This window comes from Amblyomma americanum, chromosome 5, assembly GCF_052857255.1.
Source record: "Amblyomma americanum isolate KBUSLIRL-KWMA chromosome 5, ASM5285725v1, whole genome shotgun sequence".
In the NCBI taxonomy this organism is placed as follows: Eukaryota; Metazoa; Arthropoda; class Arachnida; order Ixodida; family Ixodidae; genus Amblyomma; species Amblyomma americanum.
The window spans coordinates 14276172-14304145 of NC_135501.1; the positions used below are offsets into that span (position 1 = coordinate 14276172).

General features: G+C 48.3%; 1 protein-coding gene across 3 annotated transcripts in view; it reads right to left on the reverse strand.

Annotated features, from left to right (window-relative positions):
* The window catches only part of LOC144132301 (uncharacterized), a 429694-nt gene continuing 401720 nt past the window's right edge, over positions 1-27974 (reverse strand). For all 3 annotated transcript variants that reach the window (XM_077664613.1, XM_077664612.1, XM_077664611.1), the window contains 2 exons: positions 4816-4968; positions 1-1940 (listed from right to left, as the gene is read on the reverse strand). In XM_077664613.1, coding sequence (XP_077520739.1) covers positions 1768-1940; positions 4816-4968 — 326 coding nt within the window. In that variant the 3' untranslated portion in view covers positions 1-1767. The remainder of the gene's footprint in view (positions 1941-4815; positions 4969-27974) is intronic.

Here is a 27974-nt window from a genome sequence, read left to right on the forward strand (position 1 = left end):
ACATCTAGAACCAATTTATTTCAATATAAACTCTTGAGCGCGTGGTTGTCCTTCTCGAAGAGGGCAGTAATATCCATGCTACGCGGACTGGCTCAGCAATAAGAAAAATATCTATGCGCTATATGGAAGAAAACTGCATATTGTGCCTTAGCGCAAGAGTGTGTGCAAAAGCTGTCACAAAATATATGTGAAAATGACAAGCAGCAATGAGCCTGATGGGCAGCTTCGCAAGCAGCAGTTCTGTACTAAAGGCGATAGGAGATTATTCACTTTCGATGGGAAGTGAATAATCTCCGTTCTTATCACTTCGTTCTTCTGTGTATAGCAGTTTTTGAAATAGGCTTAAGTGAACGTGAGCTCACTGCGGTGTCAACATATGAATGATACATAATTCAGATCCCATGAAAACACGTTCGACCCTCAGAATAATGGCACATAAGCAAGGCTTGGTCGCCGCAGGGCATGAGGAAACTTCAACTGCTGCTGTTTATGATTATAGGCATCTAGCAAGTCGCAAGAAGCAAGGAGTATAGATTCTTACACGATTTAGCCATAACAAGCCTCTACAGGCTTGATGAATAGGCAAAATAAAAGAATTATGGCTCGACACAACTATTCGCCACTTAAAAGTGCCGCCCTCTTGCCGTTACTATGCTTGCAGTCAAGGCTTTGAAACCGAAAACTTGTGTGTTTAAAGCTATAAGACGATAGCGGTGACCAAGGAGTGTTCATGCTATTTCTAAATCAAATTTGATTCAGATATGGATTATAGCATAAAAAAACCGGGTGACATTAGGGATACATACATATGCAAACAAGCAGAAATGTGCGCTTTCATAAAGATACAGCACTGCAACTAATATAATAGAACTTTCCCGGGCAAATGAGAACCTGATTCAGGCTGCTGTGCACTTTGCTCGATAGATTTTGCTATGTAGCGCACTTTGTGGTCAGCGGCATTGATAGTTCCGGTTACCTGTACGCAGAGTTGTCTGGATTCCGAACAAACATTATAACATTATTTTCAATGCTAACTTTGGCCTATTTTTTCTAAGGAGAAAATTTCAGAGTACATTCTTTTGCGCTCCCATCCACAAAATAAAAATAACCTGGTACCGATGAGTAAATTTCTCCAGCATTCACTAACAGAGCGAGTATATTGTTGTTACCAAAAAAAGCCCAACCAACAATCACGCTGCACGAGACAATAGCTTTACACCGCTTGAACGCAGAATTTTATGTGGTCACTTCATGGCAACAGCATTGAGCAATGGTTCGCCGCAATTGTTCTTGAATGCACGGCTAATAAAAATTAATAAGTAAATCCATTTGTTACCTGTGTTGTAAAATGCATAATGAATGCAATGCCATTAAGTTATCTGCAAAATGTATTTGAAGACTTAAACAGTAGCAAAAGGTTGAAGCTTATATTTTTTGTTTTTGAAACTGCCGAATATTATCACGGACGGTTTCGCTGCTCCTAGAGACTAGTTGTTTTTTAGCCGCAGATTTGTTTGTAATCCTGTAATTTTGTTGAGCCATTTGAAGCCAAGAGTTTTCTAAAAACTCGTGCTTACGTGAACTGCGTATACTTTTTTGCATTTAAATATCGACGGTGGCATTTACTTCCTGTGCACAGGCGGCTGACATATTTGTGTAGCTGACGGCATGAGTGCGAATTAAACGCCTTTTTCCTCAATACCTATATATTGGCACTTGAACTACTATTAAAACAAGCCTGATTCTCAGCGATTCATATACACTTTTTCACGAAGAACGCAGATCAAACACGAAGTAAGTGCCGTCGTCAGGACTGCCGGCTTCTTTTGGTAATCCAGAGCTGGGAAAGGAATTCTTTCTGTTGCAGCCAGTAGAGTGTCCGCAGTTTCTTTCATGGCCACCGTTGTTCTCAGGAACGCAGCCCGCAGTACGCCGGATATCTGCACAGGAATAAAAACAACATATGCGCTTTTTCTGTACTCTTTTCTTCTCTTCAGCGACCTAATATTGATTGGTTCCAAATAAAAACCAGCTGGGCTAGCAGAACCAAAGAGCATTACCACAGAGCGAATGTGCAAACGTAAGATTAGAAAATTGGCATTCGTTCTACTTCATATTGATGCGATCAGTGCGTACGAACGAGATAGAAGACAGGCGACATTGAGAAACGGCGCTCCTTGCACGATAAGAATATAAACGAGTTAAATCATTCATCTTCAAGAGAAATTGGGCACCTTTCATGCGCTGGAAGCGCATGGATCCAGACGAGAAAATCTCAGATGCATACCTCGTCATTTTTCTCAGGAAAGGAACACAGGCGCAGACCCGCCTAAAAATGCCTGCTTGACGGACGATTGCTTGCTATCGATCAGCGGCTTATTCACTAAACGATGATTCCTTCTCCTTTTCTTGTTTACTCGCGGCCTTTGCTCTTCCCTCGTTCTTGGGTTCACATGGGCCTGTAAGTCTTCGTACTGGTAAATGTCACGTATATTTCTATTTTTTGGGTTACGTTTTGTGTGTTTTTTTTTTAATTTTGCAGTTTGTATACCCTTGACAGGGGAGCGCTAAACCTTCATTGTTGGCTCAAGACACCTCAGGGCACCCGATCACTGTCTTCGTTTCCTTACCATCGCTTCCACCCCAAGTTGCGCTAATGCCTTCTGTCCCCGTTGACATCGGTTTGTGAAATTGTTTTGTCATGCTATGAGTTTTCATTACTTCAATTGAATTTTCTCTAAATTCTCCCCTCTGGATAGCTTCAAGGCCTGTTTCTTTCATATTTAATTGGTTTAATCCTGGGAAATGTATGCTAGGTGCGAGCTGCCTCCATTTCTATATATTGCATTTTTTTTCCTTCAGAGGGCAACCCACAAATGTCATATGGAACAGGTAGAGATAAGGAGACATTGACAGGGGTTTTTTTACTCTAGGGGATCGATGCCAAATGTCCTACCTGCGCCAGCAAAAAGCCTTCTCTTTTAAAGGTTGAAAGTAAATCCCATCTTTTTCATCATGCACCGTTGACGGTAGGTAACCTTCCCGCGATTCACCTAGACGCTCTTGACCTTCATGGTAGCAAAGTGAAACGACACTCCGCCAATCATTCCTTGGCAGGTGTGAGTGCGGCAGAACATGTGCGAAGAAGAGCGACTGGGTGGCCTACTGCACCCGTGGAAAGTGCCACCAAAGTGTTTCGTGGGAGAAAATGGAAAAAAACAACTTTATACAGCGGATTCAGTAACCAAAATTTCAGGTGATTAACGCTGACGATCAGCATGAATAATTTTAACTTTCTTAGCGCCACAAAAGAAGTCATAGCAAAGAAAAGTTTTTTCTTACGTTGTTCTCTCCAACAGCACAAGCGCTGCGGCCCTTGTTATCTGCAGTTTTGCCCTATGTCCCCGTGTATTTGTTGCGCTATGAATAATAACTATCTGTGCCCACTAGCCCAAAACTCTCACACTCCTAAGTAACTATGAACAGTTCAATGTTTGCGGTGCTACGTTTCTTGGGCTCTTGTCGAATCAACATGAGGGCTATTCCACGGAAAAAATTGGATGGTTGCCGACCGGTCGGCGTCTTTTCATTAAGCCACGCACAATAACCATAATTTAGGGCATGAAGCCAGCTCAGTGAAATTGTTTCACTGTGTATTCTTGAACTTAGGAGCATGGCGCGATGAGATATTTAAAGCTCTGAGAAATGAGAGTAAGCTAAAACACCACCGACAATCGCGCCTTCCGCAACATTGCGTCAAATATGCGGTACAGCCGCGGTTTGTTAACACTACAGCATTATATAGAGACCGCGATCGGTGTTGCGTTTGAAATCGCAAGAGCTGGCCAGAATTTTTAAGGAACTAATCTATGCATAAGAGCCCATTCTGCCTCTTACAACGAAGACGATGGCGTTTTGTGATAATTTATCCCTTGGTTTTCCTTCTTCATCCGCCCTTCTCTTCTTTCCAGTGCCGTTTAACCAATAACAACTCTGCCGCGCTGCCTTACTAACGGTAAGTGTACCTCTTTGGCAAAAAATGCTATTTTATTTTTATCTTCATCATTTATCATTTTATTGTTTCAATTGTTATTTTATTCTGTTGAGTTGTTAGCCCATGCCGTTGCGACCGCTTCCACTGTTGTTGATGGTGTTGCTTTGAACAACCTTTCCCGGCCTAGCCTGGTCAGTGAGCCATCCGAAATGTACGCTGTACGATACCAGTAAGTCCGGGTTAATTTCGCCAAGATAAACATAGCTGTACAAAAGTGTGTTCCTGGGCGAGTTGGTGACTGAGCATCTTAGAAAAGCCCAGCTGCGATCATGCACATCTGTATCACCTGTTTCTCTTTCTTTATGCCCGTTTCTGCACCGCTCTCCAAGAGCAGCTGCAATCTAGACTTCAGCTCACTACTATAAGATTTTCCGGGCTAGTTTGTTCATACTGGTGAAGGGTGCAACTGCACGAAAGGGTACGCCTTGCGCTTCCTTGAGCGATAAAGTTGACAGTCTGCGCTTTGAAGTGTCATGTCCGTTCCTTCATGTGGTCCTAACTCTTCTGCGCAGTTGCACCTTTCATCAGCTCACTGCAGTTGTCGAGACGGAAGCTATTTCCAGCTATCGATAAATGAGACGGAAGGGGTCCAGTTGCACAGTGCGTCTTGGCCTTGATAAGGGCTCAGTTGTGTAAAAAGACAGTATTTTAAGGCCTCTGTTGTTCTAGGAACGCTGTTTTCTGCCTTGCACTCTATTACCTCCACCAAAGCTTTCTCACACCGGAGGCTGTAACCAAACTACGAAGAACCAAGACTGTACCTTTGAATTGTGGTGATGAAAGCTTCTTGGATCTTGTTTGTAACCTCCAAGAGCGCCGGCTTTTTCTGCAGATTAGGCAGGCTACGGCAGCCACTGCCAGGATGGAAATGGAGGCCATGCACGCTGCGATCCCCTCTACCCGAACACAGCGTCCTGCGTTGGAGAGAAATTTCGTAGACCGATTTTGTCTGCCAGCTGCTCAAAGAGCTTTTTATGGGACTGCACAGGAGTCGCACTTGCTATTCAAACCGCACTACGAGCCGTGCCGCAGAAGCTTCGACTTCGAAACTCTACCGAATGAGAAGAGGGGTTAGCTGCTTTGGTATGATGAACAATTAATATGCACAGAAGTACAGAAGGGATTCAGAAATACGTTAGTATGCCCCTTGACCCAAGCGAGAAGCTAAAGAGTTTCTGAGAAATATATTTTCTACTTGCAAGTTGCTCACGAAATTTTTCTATCTGCGCTTGATAGTGATATGAGCTTTTTAAGTTAAAATCGAGAGAAAACAGTGAGATGCCGCGAAAGGTGCATTTTTCTCGAAAGTACCTCGATTGAAACGCTGCCGGTTTTTTGCATGTGTGTTATTTCGTAATTCGCCCCAAATCATTTAAGGTACCACAGTAAAACTTATGCTTTAAGGAATCGTAACAACATAAATGGAAAAAAAAATCATTTTTACATAAGCAAAAGCCTTTATGGAGCGAGTTACCTGATCACGCTCAAGAAAATTGGTTGCACTATTGCGTCTTGCAACAAAGCGACACTCGCACAGCAGAGAAACACAAGCAAAAACAAGGCCAGTACGGACTATCAACACTTTTCAAGCGCTTCAAACATGAAGAGACGTTGCAAAACACCCGACCGCCTTTCTATGAAGGCGAAACGCAAGAAGCGACCTTGCGCTTTGCGATGTTAGTGCTCGCTGAAGAACCTAAGGTGTGTAGTCTTAAAACAAATTCGGGTATATAACTTTTAGCGCAACCTCATAAATACTGTATAACCAAACAGGCAATATTCCAACGTTGTCAATATTTCACAATATGTTTCTTTTTCTTATAATTATCATTTACTTGCTTCTATATTTGTTATCTTTATTTTAACTAAACTACAAAGGCACGACAAGAATATTTACAGAAGCGTAATACCGTATATATTTACTATTCGTTGAATCTCTTCAAGAAGACAGCAAACGTCATTTAGCCTCGTCTTTCCTTGGCAGCTTTTGCTATGGTAGATCACCTTTGTTGTTTTTGTTTTGTTCTGCAATGCAATAGATCCTTACTTCCATCTTGCCTCCTTTTTTGCTCCTTCTTGATTTTAAGCAGTTTTAAGCTCTCTTTGCCAAAGTGATGCCGGCAGAGCAATTCTCACATTTATTTTTCTTGAGATTGTTGATATGTCTATGTGATATCTCGAACGTCTATGTTAAAATGCTAAATCGCGTTCAGTCCATCTCTGCCTCATTCCGCTGAGTGAGCGCCATCGGGTTCTCCGCGTAAAGCTGCTGTAATTTATTTGTTATAACCGGACGAACATTCCAAATATAATATTTGCACCGGCCACATTACGCATCTTGCCGAGCTAATCACTGTATAGAAACGAGCCGCATAGGTCCTGAGCAAGAATTTTTCAACATTATCTTTTTTTTGTGCGCAGCTTCACGGAATGGAATGCACTCGTGCGGGACGTGGCCACCCTGAACACTGGGACGAGGAAGCCGACGATTAGCGTACTGGGTATATTGAGCCCAGTCCCTAATTTTCAGTGTTTCTTCTCAGTCTGAATGCTCTTAGATATTTTCTAGTTTCTGTACTGGCCGTGCGACAACCTGGGGCGCCCCGCTCACCGGGGGAAGCACGTCAAGCAATCCTCCGGGTGCTCGGCACAGTACCCGTCCCGACGCGGAACTTCTCCGCCAGCTGCGCTCCGTGCTGCACTGATGAAAGCAATGGCAACCACTACCACGGTGGCCACTGTAGCTCTGGCCACAAAGCAAGGCCCAGCAAACAAGAGACCGCTGGCGGAACAAGCCACCTATGAGCCCTTGGGCGATAATATAGAGGAGATGTACCGGTCATCATTCTCGCTAGTATCCTACAAAGAAAAGAGAGCTGGTGGTGCACCTGTAATCTTCAGGCCTACCATGGAAGGAGGAAGCTGATGGAAAGTGAAGCCCAACGTCGTAGCGTCGGCGGTTGTAACGTCGGCTGAAGAAGTGCTCAGCCATCGAATGAACCAGGATGCAAGCCTTCTGGTTACAGTTTAAACACTACGCGCTGCCAACCGCCTGCTCGCCGTCACTAAACTAGGTGCAATAACTGTGGAGGCCCGCGTTCCCTACTCATGCAAGAATAATTATGAATAAAATTCGACATGTTCCAATTGTGTACTCAAACGAAAACCTACAAGAGTATCTTCGCGACCAAGGCGTCATCTCAGCAAGGGGACTCACCACTCACGTTCCTGAGGACGGGGACACGATCAGAGAGGTACGTCGTAGAACAGTTATTTTGGAGTTTGCTAAGGATTTACCATTTCCTAAAAGAGTAGCACTTTTATTCTGCAGTTACCCCATAACTGATTATGTTGGGGCAGCAACACAATGGAACAAATGTCAGAGGCATGTCCATATCTCCAGACATTGCACAGGCCCTGTTCGCTTCAAAGTCTTTGCTGGCCCCCATTCGCACAAGTAATGCACATTGTGATCGCAACCTAAGTAGGCAAACTGGAATGACCCGCACCCTGCTTCATAAGGAGGGTGCATTAAAAAGAAAGCTGCTACACGTCCACGTATTATGGCGCAAGTTCAAAGGAAACCGCCCAAGCGATATGAACCATCGCTTTACCCAGAGATGGTTTCAAAACTACGCTATACACCTTAACCAAGATTCATCAATACGACAACACAAGAGAGCTGGAAACACAGCAGCAGCAGCAGCAGCAAAAAACAAACGTCGCAAGACCGCCGGTACGCAGCGTACTTCAACGCTGTCGGAGCATTCCACACAAGCCCCCGCGAACGGCCACTCTAGCTCTCAGCCGAATCACCGTCATACGATCGTTCCCGTCATGTGGGTCTGCTAACAGCACTGTTTAAGTTCCGGTTGATAAGTTAGCTTTCCGTAAAGTTGTACAGGTGGTTGAGAAAGACCCAATCATTTTTTTTTTGTATCAACGCCTCCTACGTGCCATTTTTCAGGCTCTTAAAGTCCGCAAAATATAAAACAATCACGTGACCGCGTTCATGCGCTAGCACATTGAACGAACGGACGTAATGTCAACTCCACGTGCGCTTCAACCATGCCCATAGCCGTTTTTCTTGACATCAGGGAAGTTTTTTACTGTTTTTCACCATGCGATTCTCGTTGCTATAGCGACCCTTATGCTTAGGGGAAAACTGTACAAAGGGATTGGACCCTATTTAAAAGAACGACAAATTTTTATGAGCACTCCAAATGGCCCAACGCTCTTTCACGCAGTGGAGAGGGGCGTACCTTAGTGAGCTGTGCTCTGTCCTCTCCTATTGAATTTTACCCTTATACACATAACAAGAAAATTTCCGTGAGCAGCGCGCAGAACGATTTATGCAGATGACATCAGTGTCTGGAACGCGTCACTTACGCACTACATTACCCAGCAACGCCTTCAGAGGTGCACATCTCGATGTACCTAGCCCCCCGAGGTCTTCGTCTCTCGCCTGAAAATGTGTTTCCATAGCTTTTACACGAAAAACGATGATGAGATATCCGCTCCTCCAAGGTGCACGGTCACTACCTTATGTACGATCACAGCGATTCCTAGTTGTTGTGATACGCAGCAATCTCTCGTGGTCACTACAGATAAAAATATTCGCGAGGGGATTAGTGCGGCATCGCAAGTTTTCATGTTCATGGCGGGAACACGGTGGGGCAGCAACTTCCGCTCAGCTGTTCTGCTTGAAAAAGCCTACGTTGAAGGAACCTTGCGCCATTGCCTACCGGTGCTTCAAATATTATTTCCAACAAGCAAGCAGATTCTCGAGGCCGCGGGGAACAACAGCCTGTGGATGTGCCTTGGACTTCCAAAGGGTTCCTGTGCACCGCGAACCGCAGCGGAACAAAGCTGTCTCCCGCTGCATGTTATTGCCGCCAGGGAAGTATGCCTAACCACCTCCCATGTCATTCAAGGAAAGAAGCACTTCGTACACCATGTCCACCTAATTCCCTGCAACTCTGGCTTTGGCCAAGCTATGCAGCTCCTACCGATCCCCACTATTAATTAGCCACAGAAACTACTACCTCATCCCTTTCCCTCCTGGAAATTCTCGTCTCTAAAGGTGAAGAAGTTTATTCCAGGTGTGAGTCCTTGGAATAAGCCTTCATTGCATAGGAACGCTTTAAAGGCACTTTTCAAGTTATTAAAGGACTCAGGACTGAGTACAAGGTTGTGAACTATCAGTGTGGACCCTGTGTACCCTGCAAGTAATGACCAACGGACATGTGGAAAAGTGATCATATCCCTTTGCTCTCTCCGCTTTCTTTCTAACCCTCCGTTCCTCTTCCCCGCGTAGGATAGCATACCGGGCGTTGCCTAGTTAACCTCCCTGCCTTTCCGCTCGTCTTTCTCTCTCCCCTCTCTCTCCAGGTGTGAGTGCAAAGAGCCGCATGCCACAGGCAGCGCTTCTGCAAGCTACTCTAGCCTACTTAGCCGAGGAATATGCGCATCACATCAACATCTTCACCGAGAAGTCAACAACCCAAAATACCTCTTCCTGTGGCCTTTATGCGCTCTCAAAAAGCCACATCCTTTCTTACCGGCTGCAGCGAAAGACATCCTCTACGACAGCTGAGCTTGACGCCTTTAAAGAAGCTGTTGCCTATATGCTGCGCCAAACCCCCGCTCGATGGGCTCTCTTTACCGACTCCAACGCATTTCCGCAGATCCTGTCCAGCCTGCTGAAGAACACCAATCATCAGCTTATTTCTCTACAATCGGCTATCTACATTATTTGGCTACTGCCGCAGGCAACTGCATAACATTTCAGTCGATACCAACACACTGTGGCATCCTGGTCAATGAAAAAGCAGATGAAGCGGCCCCTAAATGCCACCAACATCGGACATACATTTGGTCCTTATTTACAAAATCTGATGCGTCCCAAATGGCTAAAGATTTGCTTCCGAAGAAACGTGTTGGCTCTGGAGCTTGCCGACACATCGATACCAATTTCTGTACTCAGTCGACCCACGTCTGGGATCAAAACTCCCACCCATAATTCCTCGCCATCTGTAAGCACTGTATCACCGACTTCGCCTGAATGCTGCACTTACCGCCTGGTTGCGATACCGTTTCGGTCAAATGAAGAGTCCGCTTTGTCTGTGGCTCGATCGAAACGCTGGAACATATCCTGCTTGAGTGCCCTGCGTATGCTGACGAGCCTGTGTACTATGAACATTGCATGGCGAAGCTCTCACCAGTGCCTATAACAATGGACGCTGTGTTAGGTCTCTTAGCCTGCGCTAGAGAGCAGAGACATGCAATGAACTTTTTGTTTGCATATTTAAAGGACACTTTACATCTCCACAAGCAATAATTTCATCTTACATGGTATCACCTACAATCTTCACGCAGTGAGCTTTGTTAGCTTATTTGTCGGACTATGCACCTCATCATTTCATGTGTAACACCATTACTTACCGATGCACCTTAGTACGCATTTAATGGCTGCATTTTATCTTCTCCCCTTTTTATTTGTTTTATTTAATCTTTTCTGCAGCGCTCATTCTGCATTTATCTACCAAATTCCCTTCCCCAGCAGAGTAACATGTCAGCGATTTTTAAACGCCGGCTAAACTCTTTTTTTTACTAAAGAGCTTCTCTCTCTCTCTTGAACACTGGTGATATGTTTGATAAAATATCCTAACCCCGCATAAAAGTTTCGAATGCGCTTATGCGCTGCGAGCTTTGCTCTAACAAATAGTAAACAACAATTTCCCGCAAAAGAAAGCTAAAAAATTTAACTGAGCCCAGAAACACTGCTCAAGGCATTGTATTGATTCAGTGCTCTCTCGACATGCAGTTGAGTAAAATGTTGCACCATGTGCGAAGAAATCTGATGACAGAAGCCTAGTATTGTTCCCGTGTCCCGGAACTTCGTGCGAAACATTCTCTGAGTGCTTTTCGATTTTTGCTTCTTCTATTACACAGTGTAGATATAGAATCTAACCCTGGCCCTCGTAAACGCCAATCCGCTCTAACTGAACTTGATATCTTACGTGAAGGCTCTGCCAAGCAATTGAAAGTTCTGTTCCAGCCATTCCAAGATCTGCACACATGTTCGTCACAAAGCGCGAAGTCTCAAGCTGAGTTTTCCGTTGACATAAAATCCACAAAATCCGGTCAATAAATTGTCATTAGAAAGTTGAGAAAATCATTCAGAGTGGAAAATAGCACGTGCGGTTCCTGTATTCAAAAGAAGCGATTGACTGTAAGTTCCAAGTAATAGACCTGTTTCCATCACGCGCAGCTGTAAAATGCTGGCGCAGTTTGTTGTCGGCTACTTGCGAAAGTTTCAGAGTGATCATACTCTTTTCGTCTGATAATCAACGCGCGTTTAGGCAGGAGTTATCCACATTTACTCAGATTGTTTTATCTGTGCACGAATTGGCGCGTGTTCTTGATATGTCCGGGCAAAGAGACGTGGTTTTCTTTGACTTTCGGAAGGCTTTCGATAAGGTGGAACACGGAAAATTTTGTACAAGATGGATTGCAAGGGTGTGCTCTTTGGCATCACCCGATGTAATCCAGCTTAACTTAGAGACAGACGACAATCTGTAGAAATTAGTAGGACTCCTGCTAGTGTACTTGGTGTTCATACAGGAGTCCTGGAAGGAAGTGTTCTTAGACCGTTATTGTTCTTAATTTAAGTGAATGATTTAGTTACGGTTCTTCCTCACGAAGTGACTGTTAAATTATTCACGAATGGCTGTGTGATGTTTAAATGAATTTCAACCGAAGATGACCGCACCTCTGCACAAAAAGCAACTGTTGTCATTGATGAGCGATGTCTGGAATGGAAAATAGAACAGAATACTAGAAAAACTGTTCTCTTACGAATAACTAAAAAAACTTCAAATTCGATTTTTTCTTCACGGCAATGTTATTTTTCCTCTCATGTGATTGTCCCCTTTGCACAACTTATCTTTACGCTACAATGAACCAGTTTGCCCAACCACTTCCCTTGCTGAGTTCTTTTGGAAGTTGAGAAATATAAATATTTAGGTAGAACTCTTGATAATGAGTTAAATGGCCAACACACATTGGAAATATTTCTGCAGCTGCGATACGAAAGCTTTCAGTTTTACGAAGAACACTAAACACTGCACCGGCGCACATCAAGAAATTGGCTTATGAAACTTGCGTACGGTCTTTACATGGTGACGCTTGTGTAGTATGAGACCCGTACACTAAAAAAGACATAATGAAGCTTGAAAAAGCAGATAGGAAAACTGTCAGGTTTATTCTAAAAAAATATAGAAGGGAAGACTCCGCTTCGCAGTTAATGCCATTAAATAACATTCAAACAGTGGAAACGCACCGCAAGTGTACTCAATTGAAATTCCTCTATAATAGTTTAAGAGGAAAAAATAAGCTTACAGGGTGCACTTTAGCCTCCTCTAGAGAGCAGGACTGGTAACTTTCATGAGCATTCGCTTGCTGCAAGTTTCGGCAGAACTAATAGTTTTAAATAAAGTTTTTTGCTTGGAACATTGCAATATCAGAATTTGTTACCGACACCTGTTTTATCCTCGCAAAATTTTACTGACGCATTACAACGTCTGTTTGAGGATCCATAGCGCACACAATTGAGGGGACAGAACACGAGCGCTAACCTTCCATTGAATGAACTGTGTTTGGCACTGACAGCCTTATAAAGATTAGGTCAGAACAGATTAGGGTCATCGTCTCTGAACGTGACTCGTGGCAGAAGGAAGTAGGCCTGTTTTTGCAAACTAAGCTAAAGCTGTTGAAACCTGAGGACCCATTTTAATCAGAAGCTCAGAAGTTGTTGACTACCTGAGAGGGCTTCATAGTGCAGATGTAGGATTTCTTTCAATAGATATAAAGAACCCTTACCACTCAATGCCGCATCAGCAGCTTTTAGAATGCATTGAAGACTGTATTCATAAATTTGACGCCGTATTGTTTCAAAAAGAGGCTGGTATTTCAGTTGATGATTTCTTGAAAGTAGTGTTCTTGTGCCTCTCGTCAACCTTTGCTAAGTGGAATGAGGAAGTCTATCGTGCATATCGCCTGCTCTTAGTGACTTGTTTCTTGCGAGCGCGGATAGGAAGATCCAGAGTAATCTAGACTGCAAAGTGGTGATAAAAACGTTCGAATGTGTAGACGATTACTTGGTTGTTCTTCGGAAAAGCAATGGAAGCCTTCTTCAGGGAGCAGAAAGCACAATATCTACCCTTGCGAATTGTCTTGAGCCACTGTCAATTACTCTAGAGCTTCCTGTTTAGGGTATGATCCGGTTTCTTGATTTAAAATTAGTTTCTTCGAGTCGTGTTTCCTGGATGTATGAGCCTAGAGGCAATAAGGCTTTTTACTGTTTACCTCGGCACATATCAAGTTAGTTAAGAGAGGAGAAGTAAAAACATGCCTGTCTAATGCAGTCAATAAGTCGTGCACCTGCCCAATTACAACAAGTTTCAGTAATCAGGTTGATCGCCTTCAGGAAGCGGGTTAACCGAGGTACCTTGTAGTATTAGTAATATGAAGCATGCGAAGAAAAAAAGCCCCAAGGTTGAGAGATAAAGAAGAAGGTCCCAGCAAAATTGAAGTAATACCTTGGCGGAAAATCTTCAAGCGCCGACCAATCGTTAAAAAAGATGACGTTTCGGCCCCCGTGATGACGTTTCGGCCCCGGCTTACGGGGGCCTTGTTCACAATGAAAGAAAGACAGGAGTGAAGGTAGGTTATATAGGTTTCATGGTATGACGCAAGCAGCGGGAGTATATCGGGGGTAGATTGCCTTCGTTGCGATTAAGCGTGTTTGCCGTCGTCTGAATATAAAAAGATTCTAGGTAAAGCCTTGTCGTCTTGCTCTTTTCTTTTCCGATTACCTTCGCGCCGTCCCAATCGATGTCATGGCCCTCGGAGATAGCATGATCTGCCAGTGCGTTTGTTGCCACGCGCTTGTTCTTGAAATCATTTTGGTGCTGCTGCAATCTTTTCCGAAAATCACCTGTTTCACTGATATAGACATGCTCACAATCAGCGCAGGGAAACCTATACACGATGCCCGGGAACTTATTCTTTATCTTGTCTTTCACTGTAACCAACACGTGTCGCAGCTTCTGCGTGGGTACATGTGCGACGTCGACTTCGTACGACTAGAATATGCGGGATAAACTTTCACTTACTCCGGGGACGTAGGGTATCGGAATCCTTTTCTTCTTCTCTCGCTAGTGTTGCTGTAGCGGTGGGTGAGCTAAGCGATTCTCGAATTTTTTAATAAAAGAACTGGGATAGCCCGAAGCCATCAGGTCGCGGCGAACAGTGTCCAGATCTGTCCTTTTCTCTTCCAGCGTAGAGCAGAGGTTCTCCGATCGGCGGACAGGCGAGGCAACAACGGACTTCTTGTGACAGGTCGGGTGTACGGAACTGAAGTTGAGGTACATGCCAGTGTGCGTGTTCTTCCGGAATTCACTGAATGATATTCCAGGGCCGTCGCGTTTCACTAGAACGTCCAAAAAAGGCAGACGGCCATCTACTTCCCCTTCCGTGGTAAACTGTATGGCCGGTTTCATGCTGTTCAGGTGCACAAGGAATGTACTCACAGCCGATTTCTTGATTATGCAGAAACAGTCGTCCACATAACGAAGAAAGACTTTCGGGCGCGGCGTGAAGCATGAAAGGGCGCGGGACTCCAGTGACTCCATTGTCAAGTTCGCAGCGGTGACAGAAATTGATGCTCCCATAGCCGTACCATGAACCTGTTTGTATATGCTCTCCTGGAACGTGGAGTAGGTGTTGGACAAACAGAACTGAAGAAGTCAGCTGAGGTCTGAAACTTCAATGGGTGTTCTTTCTGGTAGGGTTGCATCCGCCTGGAGCGAATCTGTGCAAACCTTCACGGCCAGATCAGTGGGCACGCTCGTAAACAGTGATTTCACGTCACTGTAATACCTTATATTCACAGGATTTCCCACGGCCTCAAAAAGATTGCAGCGAAAATTAGTGTTAAAATTTGCATGCTAGCCCCAGAAAAATGATCCCGCAAGTGTAAGAACACATGTCCAGACAAACAGGATAGGGAGGCCTGCTCTGCACGTCATCAGAACCAATTTGCAACTTGCACCGATAACGTTATATACCCGTTGTCGCTTTCCTGTGGCAAGTTGTATATAGGGCAGACAGGCCGGTGCCTGAATAAGCGACTCAGCGAGCACCACAGAAATGGTAGAGATCAGGGGCCGGGGAATTCAGCTTGTCACTGCCGTAGTCACAAGTGCACGCCAAACTTCTAGGAGCGTTCAGTATTAGGAAAAAATAGCGATCAGAAAACAAGAGAAATAATTGAAGCTGTAACAATGAAAAAACAGGCATTGGAAAATTTTATCAGTGATCCTTCGGTGTTATTATCAAGGAAAGACATAGCTTTCTTAGATTCAAGAAGTGGGCGATAGTGTGAAACTTGCTCACTGATTGGCAGTTTTTATTGTTCTTTCTTGATCTCTTCCCTTGACACATCATGACTTTAAGAAGATAATCATTGTTAGTAGGTTTTACCTGTACGTTACGTGATATTTATAAGGCTGTCAGCGCCAAATAAAGTTTATTCAGTGGAAGTTTAGTGCTCGTGTTGTGTCCTCTCATTTGTGTGCGCTATGGATCCTCATGTTGACTACCCACTAGCCCGAACCCTCACCCTTTTAAGTTATATTTCTAGTTCAACGGGCACCTGTACCCCCCTCCCCCGTTATATGTTTCCACCTGCATTGCTTGTGACTGTAATTGACATCAGTGTCTGCCGAGTTCGCACAATCGCCTACTGCATCCGCGTAAAATTGTTATTTGAGGACGTTCAGGCACAGTTCGTGGCTTTTCCTCCTTCCATTAGTCATGCGAGCCGGGTCTGCAAGGTTCTTCGTTCGGAGTGGCAAAGACAAGGTCGTCTTTACAAGGATGTCCTGCATGCTCAGGTTTTCCATCAACGATCTCCGCCTGCGGCCAAGCGAGAAAAATGGAAAGAATACTGCAGCCTGATAGACAGCACCGCTGTGGCAATCCAGCTTGTGGAGGCTCCACTTATTGAAGAGGGACAGGAAACCTGGTCAAGGTCCATGGGTTCAGGGCTACCCACTAGCCCGAACCCTCACCCTTCTAACGTCTATTTGCTTACTAATATTGTGTTTTATGTATTTTTGTGCATCTGTATGCTGTTAATGTTGTATATTTCTATTCATTTTCATTGTACAACAACGTAATTAACTCCTCCTTGGGCCGCGCATTGGCCTGCCGTATTTTGAAATAAATGAATTGTCAAGGCGTTTATTTGAAGCACAGGTCGGTTGATCTTGGTTGACCGGTGACACGACGGGCACACTCACAGGCGTCGTTCGAAAAACCCAGCTGCACTTCGTCTGCTTCTTCGTTGTCCCGCTTGAACTCGTCCGCTTCATCGCTGCGCTGCGCCTGTCGGTCCCATTACAATTACTCTCCCTCCGAAAAAGGAGCCATCCTGGCGACTTACGGAGAGGAGAGGATGGGCGGGTCATAGTAAGGCTTGAGGCGCTCAACGTGCACAGTTTCGCGGCCCCGGCGACGGTGGTCCGAAGAGGGAACGAGCGGCTCAACGATATAAGTCACCGGAGAAGTTTGGTGGACAACCCGGTAAGGTCCGTGAAAGCGAGACAGTAGTTTCGTGGCGAGGCCGGGGGGGGAGGAAGGCACCCAGAGCCAAACGAGGGCGCCAGATGGGTATGACGCTGGAGGGTCCGGGGAATCCCGACGGTGCTTCTGATCCCATTGTTGCTGAGTGGTGAAAGAGCGGGCAAGTTGCCGGCATTCTTCGGCATACAGGTGAGCTTCGGAGAGTAAGGTGGTCTCGGAAGGGTCAGGGTGATAAGGAAGGATGGTGTCCATGGTGGATGTAGGCTCCCGGCCATATAAGAGGAAGAAAGGAGAAAACCCCGTTGTTGTCTGAGTAGCTGTGTTATACGCGTACGTGACGAACGGCAGCACTTGATCCCAGTTGGAGTGGGCGGTGTCAACGTACATGGCGAGCATGTCACTCAGAGTGCGGTTGAACCGCTCAGTCATGCCGTTGGTCTGGGGGTGATAGGCGCTGGTGTAGCGATGAACGATTTGGCATTGCTTGAGCAGGGCCTCGACGGCGTCCGAGAGAAAAACACGGCCGCGGTCACTTAGAAGTTCTTTCGGGGCGCCGTGACGAAGAACAAGACTGCGTAGAATGAAGTGAGCGACATCGTTTGCGGTAGCAGATTTGAGAGCCGACGTTTCGACGTAACGGGTGAGATGGTCAACGGCAACGATGATCCACCGATTATTAGCCGAAGTAGTTGGAAGCGGGCCATAAAGATCAATGCCGACGCGGTCAAAGGGACGGCCAGGGCAAGGTAAAGGCTGCAAAGGAGCGGTGGCGGGGTGGGGAGGTTTCTTGCGACGTTGGCAGGCGGTGCATGACCGAATGTATTGACGTATGTAGCGGTAGATACCTCGCCAGTAGAATCGCTGACGAAGGCGAGCATATGTTTTCAGTACACCGGCGTGGCCGCATTGTGGAGCGGCGTGAAAAGAGGAACAGATTGTAGCACGGAGGTGTCGAGGGATGACCAACAGCCACTTCCGGCCGTCGGGGAGGTAATTACGGCGGTATAAGAGGCCATCACGAACGGCGAAGTGGTGGGCTTGGCGGCGAAGGGTCCGGGTCGAATGATGCGGCGAGGGAGTGTTCAGGAAGTTTAGCAGCGAGGTGATCCAAGGATCCTTCAGTTCTTCGGAGAGCATATCAGGGATGTTGAACGAAGAGAATTCGTAGGCACAGACGAGGGCAGAGGTTGACTCGCATGGGAGTGGTGAACGAGAAAGGGCGTCGGCGTCCGAGTGCTTGCGGCCGGAGCGATAAATGACGTGTATATCAAACTCCTGGAGACGTAAAGCCCAGCGGGCGAGTCGGCCAGAAGGATCTTTGAGGGAGGATAGCCAGCATAGGGCGTGGTGGTCTGTGACGACATAGAAGGGCCGGCCGTAAAGGTAAGGGCGGAACTTGCCAATTGCCCAAATGATGGCGAGACATTCTTTTTCTGTGACAGAATAGTTTGATTCCGCCTTGGGGAGGGCGCGGCTGGCGTAAGCGACGACGTATTCCGGATACCCAGGCTTTCGCTGGGCAAGAACTGCGCCCAAGCCCACACCGCTCGCGTCAGTGTGAACTTCTGTCGGACAGGCGGGAACAAAATGGCGAAGGATGGGGGGAGAGACCAGCAGGCGGCGTAAAGTGCTGAACGCGGTATCGCAGGCGGGGGACCAAGACGAAAGGTTCGGGCTGCCGGCAAGAAGCTGCGTTAAAGGGGCGATGATACTGACAAAATTTCGGATGAAGCGGCGAAAATATGAGCATAAGCCTATAAAACTGCGAAGTTCTTTTAAGGTGGTTGGTTTGGGGAAGTCAGCGACGGCGCGAAGTTTGGCTGGGTCAGGTAGAACGCCGTCTTTGGAGATGACATGGCCTAATATTGTGAGCTGCGTTGCACCGAAGTAACATTTTTTCAAGTTTAGTTGGAGGCCGGCGTCAGTAAGGCTAGTGAGTACGCGCTGAAGGCGGTGCAGATGGGAAGGAAAATCTTTGGAAAAAACGACAATGTCATCTAGGTAACACAGACAAGTTTCCCATTTGAGGCCACTGAGAATAGTGTCCATCATCCTTTCGAATGTGGCTGGAGCATTGCAGAGGCCGAATGGCATCACATTGAACTCATACAAGCCGTCTGGGGTGACGAAAGCGGTTTTCGGCCTGTCGTTCGCTGCCATCGGGACCTGCCAGTAGCCGGAGCGTAAGTCGAGGGATGAAAAATACTCCGCTCCCTGCAAGCAATCCAGTGCGTCGTCGATTCGGGGTAGAGGATAAACATCCTTGCGTGTGATCTTGTTGAGACGGCGGTAGTCCACACAGAACCTGATGGAGCCATCTTTTTTCGTCACCAAGACAACAGGAGAGGCCCAAGGGCTGTGAGAAGGCTGTATTATGCCGCGCCGAAGCATGTCGTCAACATTGTCACGGATGACGCTGCGCTCGCTCGGCGAGACTCGGTACGGTCGCTGACGCAAGGGAGCGTGGGTACCAGTGTCAATTGTGTGAGAGACGGCCAATGCGCGCCCCAAGGAGGGCTGGGAAAGGTCGAAAGAGTTGCGGAAGCGGCAGAGAAGTTCCAATATTTGGTCACGGTAAGCGGACGGAAGGTCGGGAGCGATGTTACGACGAAAGACGTCGATGGAAATCGGATCGGGCGCTGTCGCACAACAGGCTAAGGCAGTAACTGGGGAGCAGGCACGGGTATCGGAGAACTCGGAAGCAAGAGCAGGGTCCAGTTCTTCAATAGAGCCGAGGCATTCGCCGCGAAGAACAAACGACGGGCAAGAAAATGGGTTGGTGACATAGATGGCGCAGTGGCCATCGGAAATCGAGACAACGGCGAATGGAATGAGGAGGCGCTGATGGCGAGTGGCTGCTGCGGTAGGTGTGAAAAGAACAGGGCCGCTGAGGAAAGAGTCGGGGCGGAGCGGAACGAGGGCTGAAGAGGAGGGAGGTATGTCGGTGTCGGCAGCTACAAGAAGCTTAGCGGAGCGCACAGGTAGGTCACGCAACGAAACATCACACAGGGGAGAAAGCTCAAGTTCCGCACGGGCACAATCAATCACTGCACGGTGGGTCGAGAGGAAATCGCAGCCGAGGATGACATCGTGAGAGCAGGCGGTCAGCACAACAAACTCGATGGTATAGGCGACGTCGTTTATAGAAACGCGGACCGTACAGGCTGCGATGGGGTGGATGCGCTGAGAGGTGGCCGTACGTAGTGAAAAGTCAGACAGCGGCGTTGTCACCTTACGAAGTTTGCGGCGAAGAGCATCACTAATTACGGACACTGCAGCACCCGTGTCGACGAGCGCGAGAACGGGGACGCCTTCAACAGACACCTCAATCACGTTAGCAGGAGAACACGGAGGACTTAAAAAGTTGGCAAAACACGCAGTTCTTGCCTCCTGAACTGCGGCAGTCAGTTTTCCTCTGGGAGAGGGTCCGGGCGGCGGAGCATCGGAGAAATGGAACGTCGACGAGGGGAAGGCGAGCGGCGAGTAGGGTACTGGGAGCGATGTGTAGAGGAGGCAGAAGAGACATTAGGCACGGGCGGCCCGGAATCGTAGCGGAAATTGCGCATGAAATCGCCAGAACGAGGAGATCGCTGACGGCAAAAGCGTGCGACATGGCCCGGAAGACCGCAGGAATAGCATATCGGTCGATTGTCCTCGGTACGCCAGGGGTTCGTAGGGTTTCGGCGGGGTCGACGAACCGGGGCCTGCGGCGGGGGTATAGACGGCGGTGGAGCAAAAAAGGCCGGGCTGCTAGGGTAGGCGGCAGAGGTGGGCGAGCGCCGTGTACCGGTGACTGCTTCAGCATAGGTGAGCGGCGCTGCCACAGGAGGCGGGGGGGGGGGGGGGGGACTGGATGGCAGAACTGCAGCGACCTGCTCCTGAATAACACGACGGATAGTGGGAGTGAGAGATGGCGCCAGGTCGTGCGGAGGGCAGACGGGGTCGGGAATGTGATGCAGCAGAGAAAGCTGGCGAGCGATCTCTTCGCGGATGAAATCTTTAACCTGCTGCATGAACAGGGACTGCTCAGCAGACGAGCCACCAAGGGCCAAGCCAGCAAGACCCCCCGCAGGCGCGCCGGACTGCCGCGTAGATGCGCGTTGCTTGCGGAGTTCGTCGAAGCTTTGGCACAGCTGGATGACGGTAGCGACGGAGGTGGGGTTCTTCGCCAGCAGCATCTGGAAAGCGTCATCGGCTATGCCTTTAAGTATGTGGTTGACTTTATCCGCTTCGGACATGGAGGGGTTGACACGCTTGCACAGGTCAACGATGTCCTCGATGTAGCTTGTGAACGTCTCGGAAGGGAGCTGAGATCGAGCACGAAGACGTTGCTCGGCGCGAAGCTTCCGGACGGCGGGGCGGCCGAAAACGTCGGCGAAGCTCGTTTTAAAGGACGACCAGGTGGGAAGGTCGGCCCCATGGTTGCGAAACCATAGATTGGCAACGTCCGTTAGATAGAATAGGACGTTGCTAAGTTTCACGGAATCGTCCCACCGATTGTAAGTGCTGATGCGCTCATAGGAGGCCAGCCAATCGTCGACGTCTTGGTCATCGGTGCCACTAAATGGAGACGGGTCACGCTGGCGCTGCACCCCGTGACAGAGTACGGTGGCAGGGATGGGCTGCGATGGTTCACTCGGACCTTCCGGCATGGTGGCGGAGACGAGGAGCGTTCCACGTCGAAGTTCCAGGATGAGGACCGGGACGGGAACCGAGGCACCTCCACCAAGTGTCAAGGCGTTTATTTGAAGCACAGGTCGGTTGATCTTGGTTGACCGGTGACACGACGGGCACACTCACAGGCGTCGTTCGAAAAACCCAGCTGCACTTCGTCTGCTTCTTCGGTGTCCCGCTTGAACTCGTCCGCTTCATCGCTGCGCTGCGCCTGTCGGTCCCATTACAGAATAAACAACACATCAGCGATGTTGGCAAGAGACTTGACGACCTAGATCCCAAATCAGATTTTTGAAACTATCTATCAGAACATGACTCAAACATCACCAGAAGAACTTAAAGCCGATAACTGCCACTTACTATTGCGTCTGAACGACGTAGAAGTAACCTAAATGTTTACGCCATTCCCGATTCACAAGAATCACAGCTCAAAACAGAAGAAAAACTAACAAATCATATTACGGCTGTTTATTTCACTGTGCCCGCAGTTTCGGCATTTTTTTTCCTGGAAAATGTCACCCCGTCATAGCAAGGTTTACTAACTTTAAAGTGAGAGATAAAGTGCTCATACTTTGTAGTCTGCTAAAATAAAAGGAAGTTGCATAAATGTCGTGTCCGGAAGTTGTTGTCAATGCAGCAAAAGACACGCGATAATTTTACACTGTTTATTTACTACTAAAGATGGTGCGACCATCGTCGACCGAGGCGGAAGCCGAACTGCCGCCCGAAGGACAGAGGGGACGGCGCGGCGTCCACACGAGGGAGTGGCTTCCCAGAACAAGAGGGCGCGGGAGCCCGCCGTGGGGGGCATCTCGCGACGGCGCGCGAAGAGGGGCAAGTGGCCGTTAGAAAAGAACACTGGTGACCCAGAACAGAACGAAAGAAGAGGAACAGCACTGGGGACACAACACTTCCTTCCCCATTAGAAAGTTGCCTGGTAGCGTGCAGGGGGTCTGCGCGGACGCGTGGAGGCGCGCTGGCTTTGTGCGCTCGGGGGAGAAGCACTTGTAGGCTGGCTGTTGTTCCCTGCATCTTCTAGGTCTGCCCTGGGCGAAGTCTTTTCCTCCGGGGAGAGGTGCAGGCTATGTGGTTAGACGGTGCTCGTGTTTTCTCGGATGCCGGACCGCTGTCAGCAGGCGTCGTAAATCCACGCAGCTGGTTGAGGTGTCGGCGTGCTACTGTTCCATGTATGTTGACGAGCCAAGAGCGCAGGCCTATGCGTTTGACAATCGTAGCTTCCTCCCAGCGTGGCTTTTTGAGAAACTGCCGGGCGAGGACGCGGCTGCCCCTCATGAAGCGTTACGCAGCGCGGAATTGGTTTTTCTTCCCGGAATGTCTCCGCTTTGGGCTCGGGGAGGATGGCTGTGAGCTGGGTTCGCATTTCGCGCTCAAACATCAATTTCGCTGGGGTCTGGCCCGTTGTGCTCTGAACCGTCGTGTGCTGCTTGAAGAGAAAGCGCGCAAGGCGGCGCTGCAGCGACCCTGCATTATCTCTTTCAAGGGCGCGTTTTAGCTCGGCCACGTAGCGCTCTGCTTGTCCGTTTGTTGCTGGGTGGTAGGGGGCTGATGTGACTGATGAGATCCCGTTGTCACGATAAAACTTGAGAATCTCCGCAGACACAAACGGTGTTCCGTTGTCCGACACTACCTATCGAGGCAGGCCGAACGTTGCGAACAGTGATCGCAGGTTGTCAATGACTGCTGCCGAAGTCGTCTGTTTCATTTCTCTTATCTCAAGCCACTTGGTGTAGGCATCTACGACCACGAGGAAGATGCAGCCCTCAATTGGTCCTGCAAAATCAATGTACAAGGTGTGCCAGGGTGTGCCTGGTTTTTGCCATTCTGGGAGAGGAGCTTTAGGCGGGGCGCTGCGGCTGCTCTGGCAAGGCTTGCAATCTCGGACCACTGTTTCGATGTCGTGGTCAATGCCAGGCCACCACATGTAGCTCCGGGCACACTTTTTCATCGCAACGATGCCCCTATGTCCAGCGTGGATGAGAGACATGGCTTGTGCGCGTAGTTCTCTCGGAATCACAACTCGAGACCCAAAAATGATGCAGCCGCGATGGGTGCTCAACTCTGTAGCTCGCCTGCGGTAAGCGTCGAAGTTGTCCCCTTTGAGTTTGTTCACGTTGCCTTGCTGAACAGCTGTGTAAACCAGCCGGAGAGCTGCGCAATTCTGCGTAGATGCTGCAACTGTGGCTGCTGTAAGCGGATGATCTGGCAGCGCTTCGAACATGAGAACGTCTCCAGGTGGAGGTGGTTCGCCAACAGTTGCGTCTAGTGGCAGGCGGCTCAGCGCATCGGCGTTTTGATGTTTATTCCCACTGCGGTAGACCAGATCGTAGTCGTACGCTGAGAGTTTGATGCACCAACGGGTCATTCGTGGAGACAACGTCAATGGCATAGGTTTTTTTTTTTTGGTCCCAAAATGCCCAATAGCGGTCGGTGATCCGTTATAAACGTCACCTTTCGGCCGGCAATGTACTGGCGAAAGTGTGTCGCCGCGTAGACCACAGCTAGCCCTTCTTTGTCAAGTTGCGCGTAGTTGCGCTGTGCTTGCGACAACGTACGTGAGGCGAAGGCGATAGGGGCTTTCCTTCCTTGGTCGTCAGTCTGCGACAGAACTGCGCCGACTCCGTACGGAGGTGCGTCGCAAGCCAAAAGCAGAGGCTTCCTTTCGTCGTAGTGGCGGAGGACTGTACATCTTCGAAGCAGGTCTTTCAGGGCGTCGAATGACCGTTGATGGCGTGACGACCATGTCCATGTCACATCCTTCCGAAGGAGTTGGTACAAGTCGTTGGCCACGGTAGCTCTTTGCTCCAAGAATCGGTCGTAGAACGTTAGGAGTCCGAGAAACGCCTGTAGCTCCTGTTTGTTTGTTGGTGCTCGCGCTTCGGTGATTGCTCGCACATTGTCTTCGGTAGGGTGGATGCCTGCTGCATCAATTCGGTGTCCCAGAAATTGCACTTCTGGCACCGCAAAACAGCATTTCGATTTGCTTATGCGCAAATTTGCGCTTGCTATGCTTTGAAAAACAAGCTCTAGGCGCGCTGCATGCTCTTCAATGGAAGCGCCACTGATGATGACATCGTCAAGGTAGACGCAAACTCCTGTGATCCCTTCAAGCACTGTCTCCATGAACTTTTGAAATATGGCCGGGGCTGCAGCTACGCCGAAAGGCAGTCGCTTGACTTTGTACAAGCCTTTCAGTGTATTAATTGTCAGTAATTCTGCCGTTGATTCGCTCACCCTCAGCTGCTGATACGCCTGGGTGAGGTCCAATGTGCTGAAGACTCTTGCGCCACGTAATATACTGAACACTTCCTCAGGTGTCGGTAGCGGGTAAGAGGATGCTTTAGTCGCAAGGTTGACGGTGCTCCGGTAGTCTCCGCAGAGGCGTATGGTTCCGTTCTTCTTGCGAACTACCACAAGTGGTGTGGCCCATTGTGAATGTTGCGTCGGCTCGATCACACCTTGCTACTCCAGTTTGTCTAATTCCTTTTCAACTGAAGTTCGGAGAGCAAACGGCACCGGCCTGGCCTTCAAAAACTTTGGTTGCGCATTGACCAACAACTCCAGTGTGACTGGGGGCCCTTCGTTTCCTGGAATTTCTTCCGAGAATACTATTTCGTATTTCTCTTGCAGTTGCTCAACCACATCCTGGCTCGGCGTCTGGTGTATGCCGCATATGGTCACGCCTAATGAAGCAAACCAGTTTCTATCTAGGAGGCTTGATCCTGAGCCCTTCACAACAAGCAGAGGTAGCGTATGGGTCTTGCCGTTGTAATTAACCCGCACGTTGGCAGAGCCCAATAGTGGCAGGTTTTGGCCTGACCACGTTCGCAGGTGCGTGTCGTCTTGTTGCAAGGTTGGTTCGTCAGATGGCCACGAAGTTCGGAATGTGTCCTCACTGATCAGAGTACAGGCTGCGCCGGAGTCCACCTCGAACTTAATCAGTTGATCATGTACGCTTACTTCGGTAAAGATCTTCGGTCGCGTGCCGAGATTCATGGTGTTCAGGTCGTACAACACAGATGGTGCTGCTGATGTTGTTCCATGGACATCAGATGGCGGCGTATTCTCTGAGGCGTCGACGCTGTGATTAGGCTGGGAAAGCGACTTTATCTTGACAAGCTTCCGTTTCTTAATGCAAGCTCTCTCGATATGCCCTCGCATGTGGCAAAAAGTACACGTGGCTGACTGGAATCGGCATTCCAGGGGGTTGTGTTGGTCGTCACACCGCCAGCAGCGTTGTGCTTTCTTGACCGATTTCGCAACAACAGAAGTTTTGCGTACCTGGTTGCTTGTTTGGTGCACCGGCTCGGTGTTCCGGCGAATCTCTCTCTGCTGGTGACCGGCGCTCTCCGCTCGTACGGCGATGTCGTAAGCTTTGTTGAACGTGAGATCCTTCTCAGCGAACATGCGCTGCTGCAGCGACTCGTCACTCAGTCCGCACACAAATCTGTCACGTAACATCACGTCCAAGGGAAGCATGGTCGTGTTAGCAGAAGAAGCTGCTTCTCTTTCCTGCCCGGTAGCTGTTGTGGTCAGCGTCCCAAAATTGCAGTGGGCAGCCAGCTTCTTGAGCGCTGCTATGTAGGCTCTCACAGTTTCTCCTTCCAGTTGATCTCTGCGTTGGAAGCGAGCCCGGCTGTAGACCTCGGATGGCCTTGGGTCGTAGTGCTTTTGCAGTGCTGCTACGATGTCGTCGAAGACACTGCCGCTGGTGTGCTTGGCTGATTAAGGGCGCAGACAGTGTCGTAGGTCTGCTCCCCGCACAGCGTCAGCAGGTTGGCCCTCTTCAAGGCTGGGTCTGTGATGTTGTTAGCTTCAAAGTAGAACTGGAGGCGTCCAACCCACGATGACCACGATGAGCCGTTGAATTCTGGTATTTGGTTGGGAAACCCTCGCGTAGCCATGCGTAGCGCGGGTCAAAGCCACTTTCTCGTCGCCACTGTCGTGTCCGGAAGTTGTTGTCAATGCAGCAAAAGACACGCGATAATTTTACACTGTTTATTTACTACTAAAGAGGGTGCGACCAGCGTCGACCGAGGCGGAAGCCGAACTGCCGCCCGAAGGACACAGGGGACGGCGCGGCGTCCACACGAGGGAGTGGCTTCCCAGAACAAGAGGGCGCGGGAGCCCGCCGTGGGGGGCATCTCGCGACGGCGCGCGAAGAGGGGCAAATGGCCGTTAGAAAAGAACACTGGTGACCCAGAACAGAACGAAAGAAGGGGACACAGCGCTGGGGACACAACAATAAACGAAAATTTTTCGGTTGCCACACAGGCCGCCCGAAAGAGCTAATAGATTCTGCAAAATCTCTACCTCTGTCACCGCACTTGAAGGTTAAGTACAACAATCTATTCATGAATGAAAGGTTCCACTCGTATACGACGCAATATCTTAATTACTTCGCTTGAACGTGTTCAAAGTACCTCCGCTCGTATCGTTCTTTCTAACTATAACCGAGGAGCAAGTATAATCAAAATGATGGCCAATCTCAGTCTTCGTTTATTGGCTTCACGACGAAAGGTTTGTCGGCTAACCCTATTTCGCAAGTTATCATTCCTGCCTATACCATATTTTTAATACATAGAGCATATTAGACATAGTGTGTAACAGGGTATGTATTCCGAGTTTGGGTCATAATGAAAAGCGTCATAATCAGCTGCAGCGGCCACAACTGATTGGTGGAAACGCCGTAAGCGGATGTGGTGGTTCGAATGTAGGGAAAAGGGTCGAAGAAACCGGACGGTGACGTCAAACACATAGGGTACGCTCCTCTAGCAGCACATGCTCAAGGACAGCGAACATGGCGGCGCGCTTTGAAGCGGAGCCTCTTGCTTAGAAGTGAACTCGTTGGTGACACTGCATTTTACGGCACGTGAATTCGCTATAAACTGGGTACGAAGCTTTCGCTTTGTCTAATTTTGCCTACAACAAATTCGATGGACCATAAATTCGGCCTGTTTTTATGTCGTTGGACGGTTCGGTAGCCACTAGGTCTAACGACCACGGGTTTCTTGTAGGAATTGTTCTCTTCATTCAAACCGAATGGAGGCACTATCACTGGAGTTATCTCGTCTGCGTACGTTGAATGATGTAACAAACCATTATGTCCAGCTAAATGCTTGCGTTTACTGCGCGCAAACATGCATTTCCTATTCTAGAACTCTCTATTAGCTGTTGAAGCGTCCTGCATTATGATCTTCATCATGACTTTCGCAAGTTTTTGGCTAGCGTTGTATAAACTCTGAGAGTTTGTATCTGTACTAATAAATGTATTGTCTTAGCTAACGTTGTATGTAAAAAATTAATTCATTTACGTACCCGTTCTTTTTTCTAGCATTGGTGGGTGTAAATTATTCTGCCCACCCTCGCACTGCCTCTACGGCCCTGAGGGTACAACGAAATAAATAAAAGAGACGCCCCATCTGTTCCCACGCTATGTGGAGTAGATTTCATTCATGGGAGTAATTACCAATTAGCATCGACCTAAGTGCTGCTATGCTGCAAGAAGAATAACTGTACAAATTTTTTTGAACCTCCGAGAAATGAAGTTGTTATCCTTCGGGATGAAGTCGAGCTG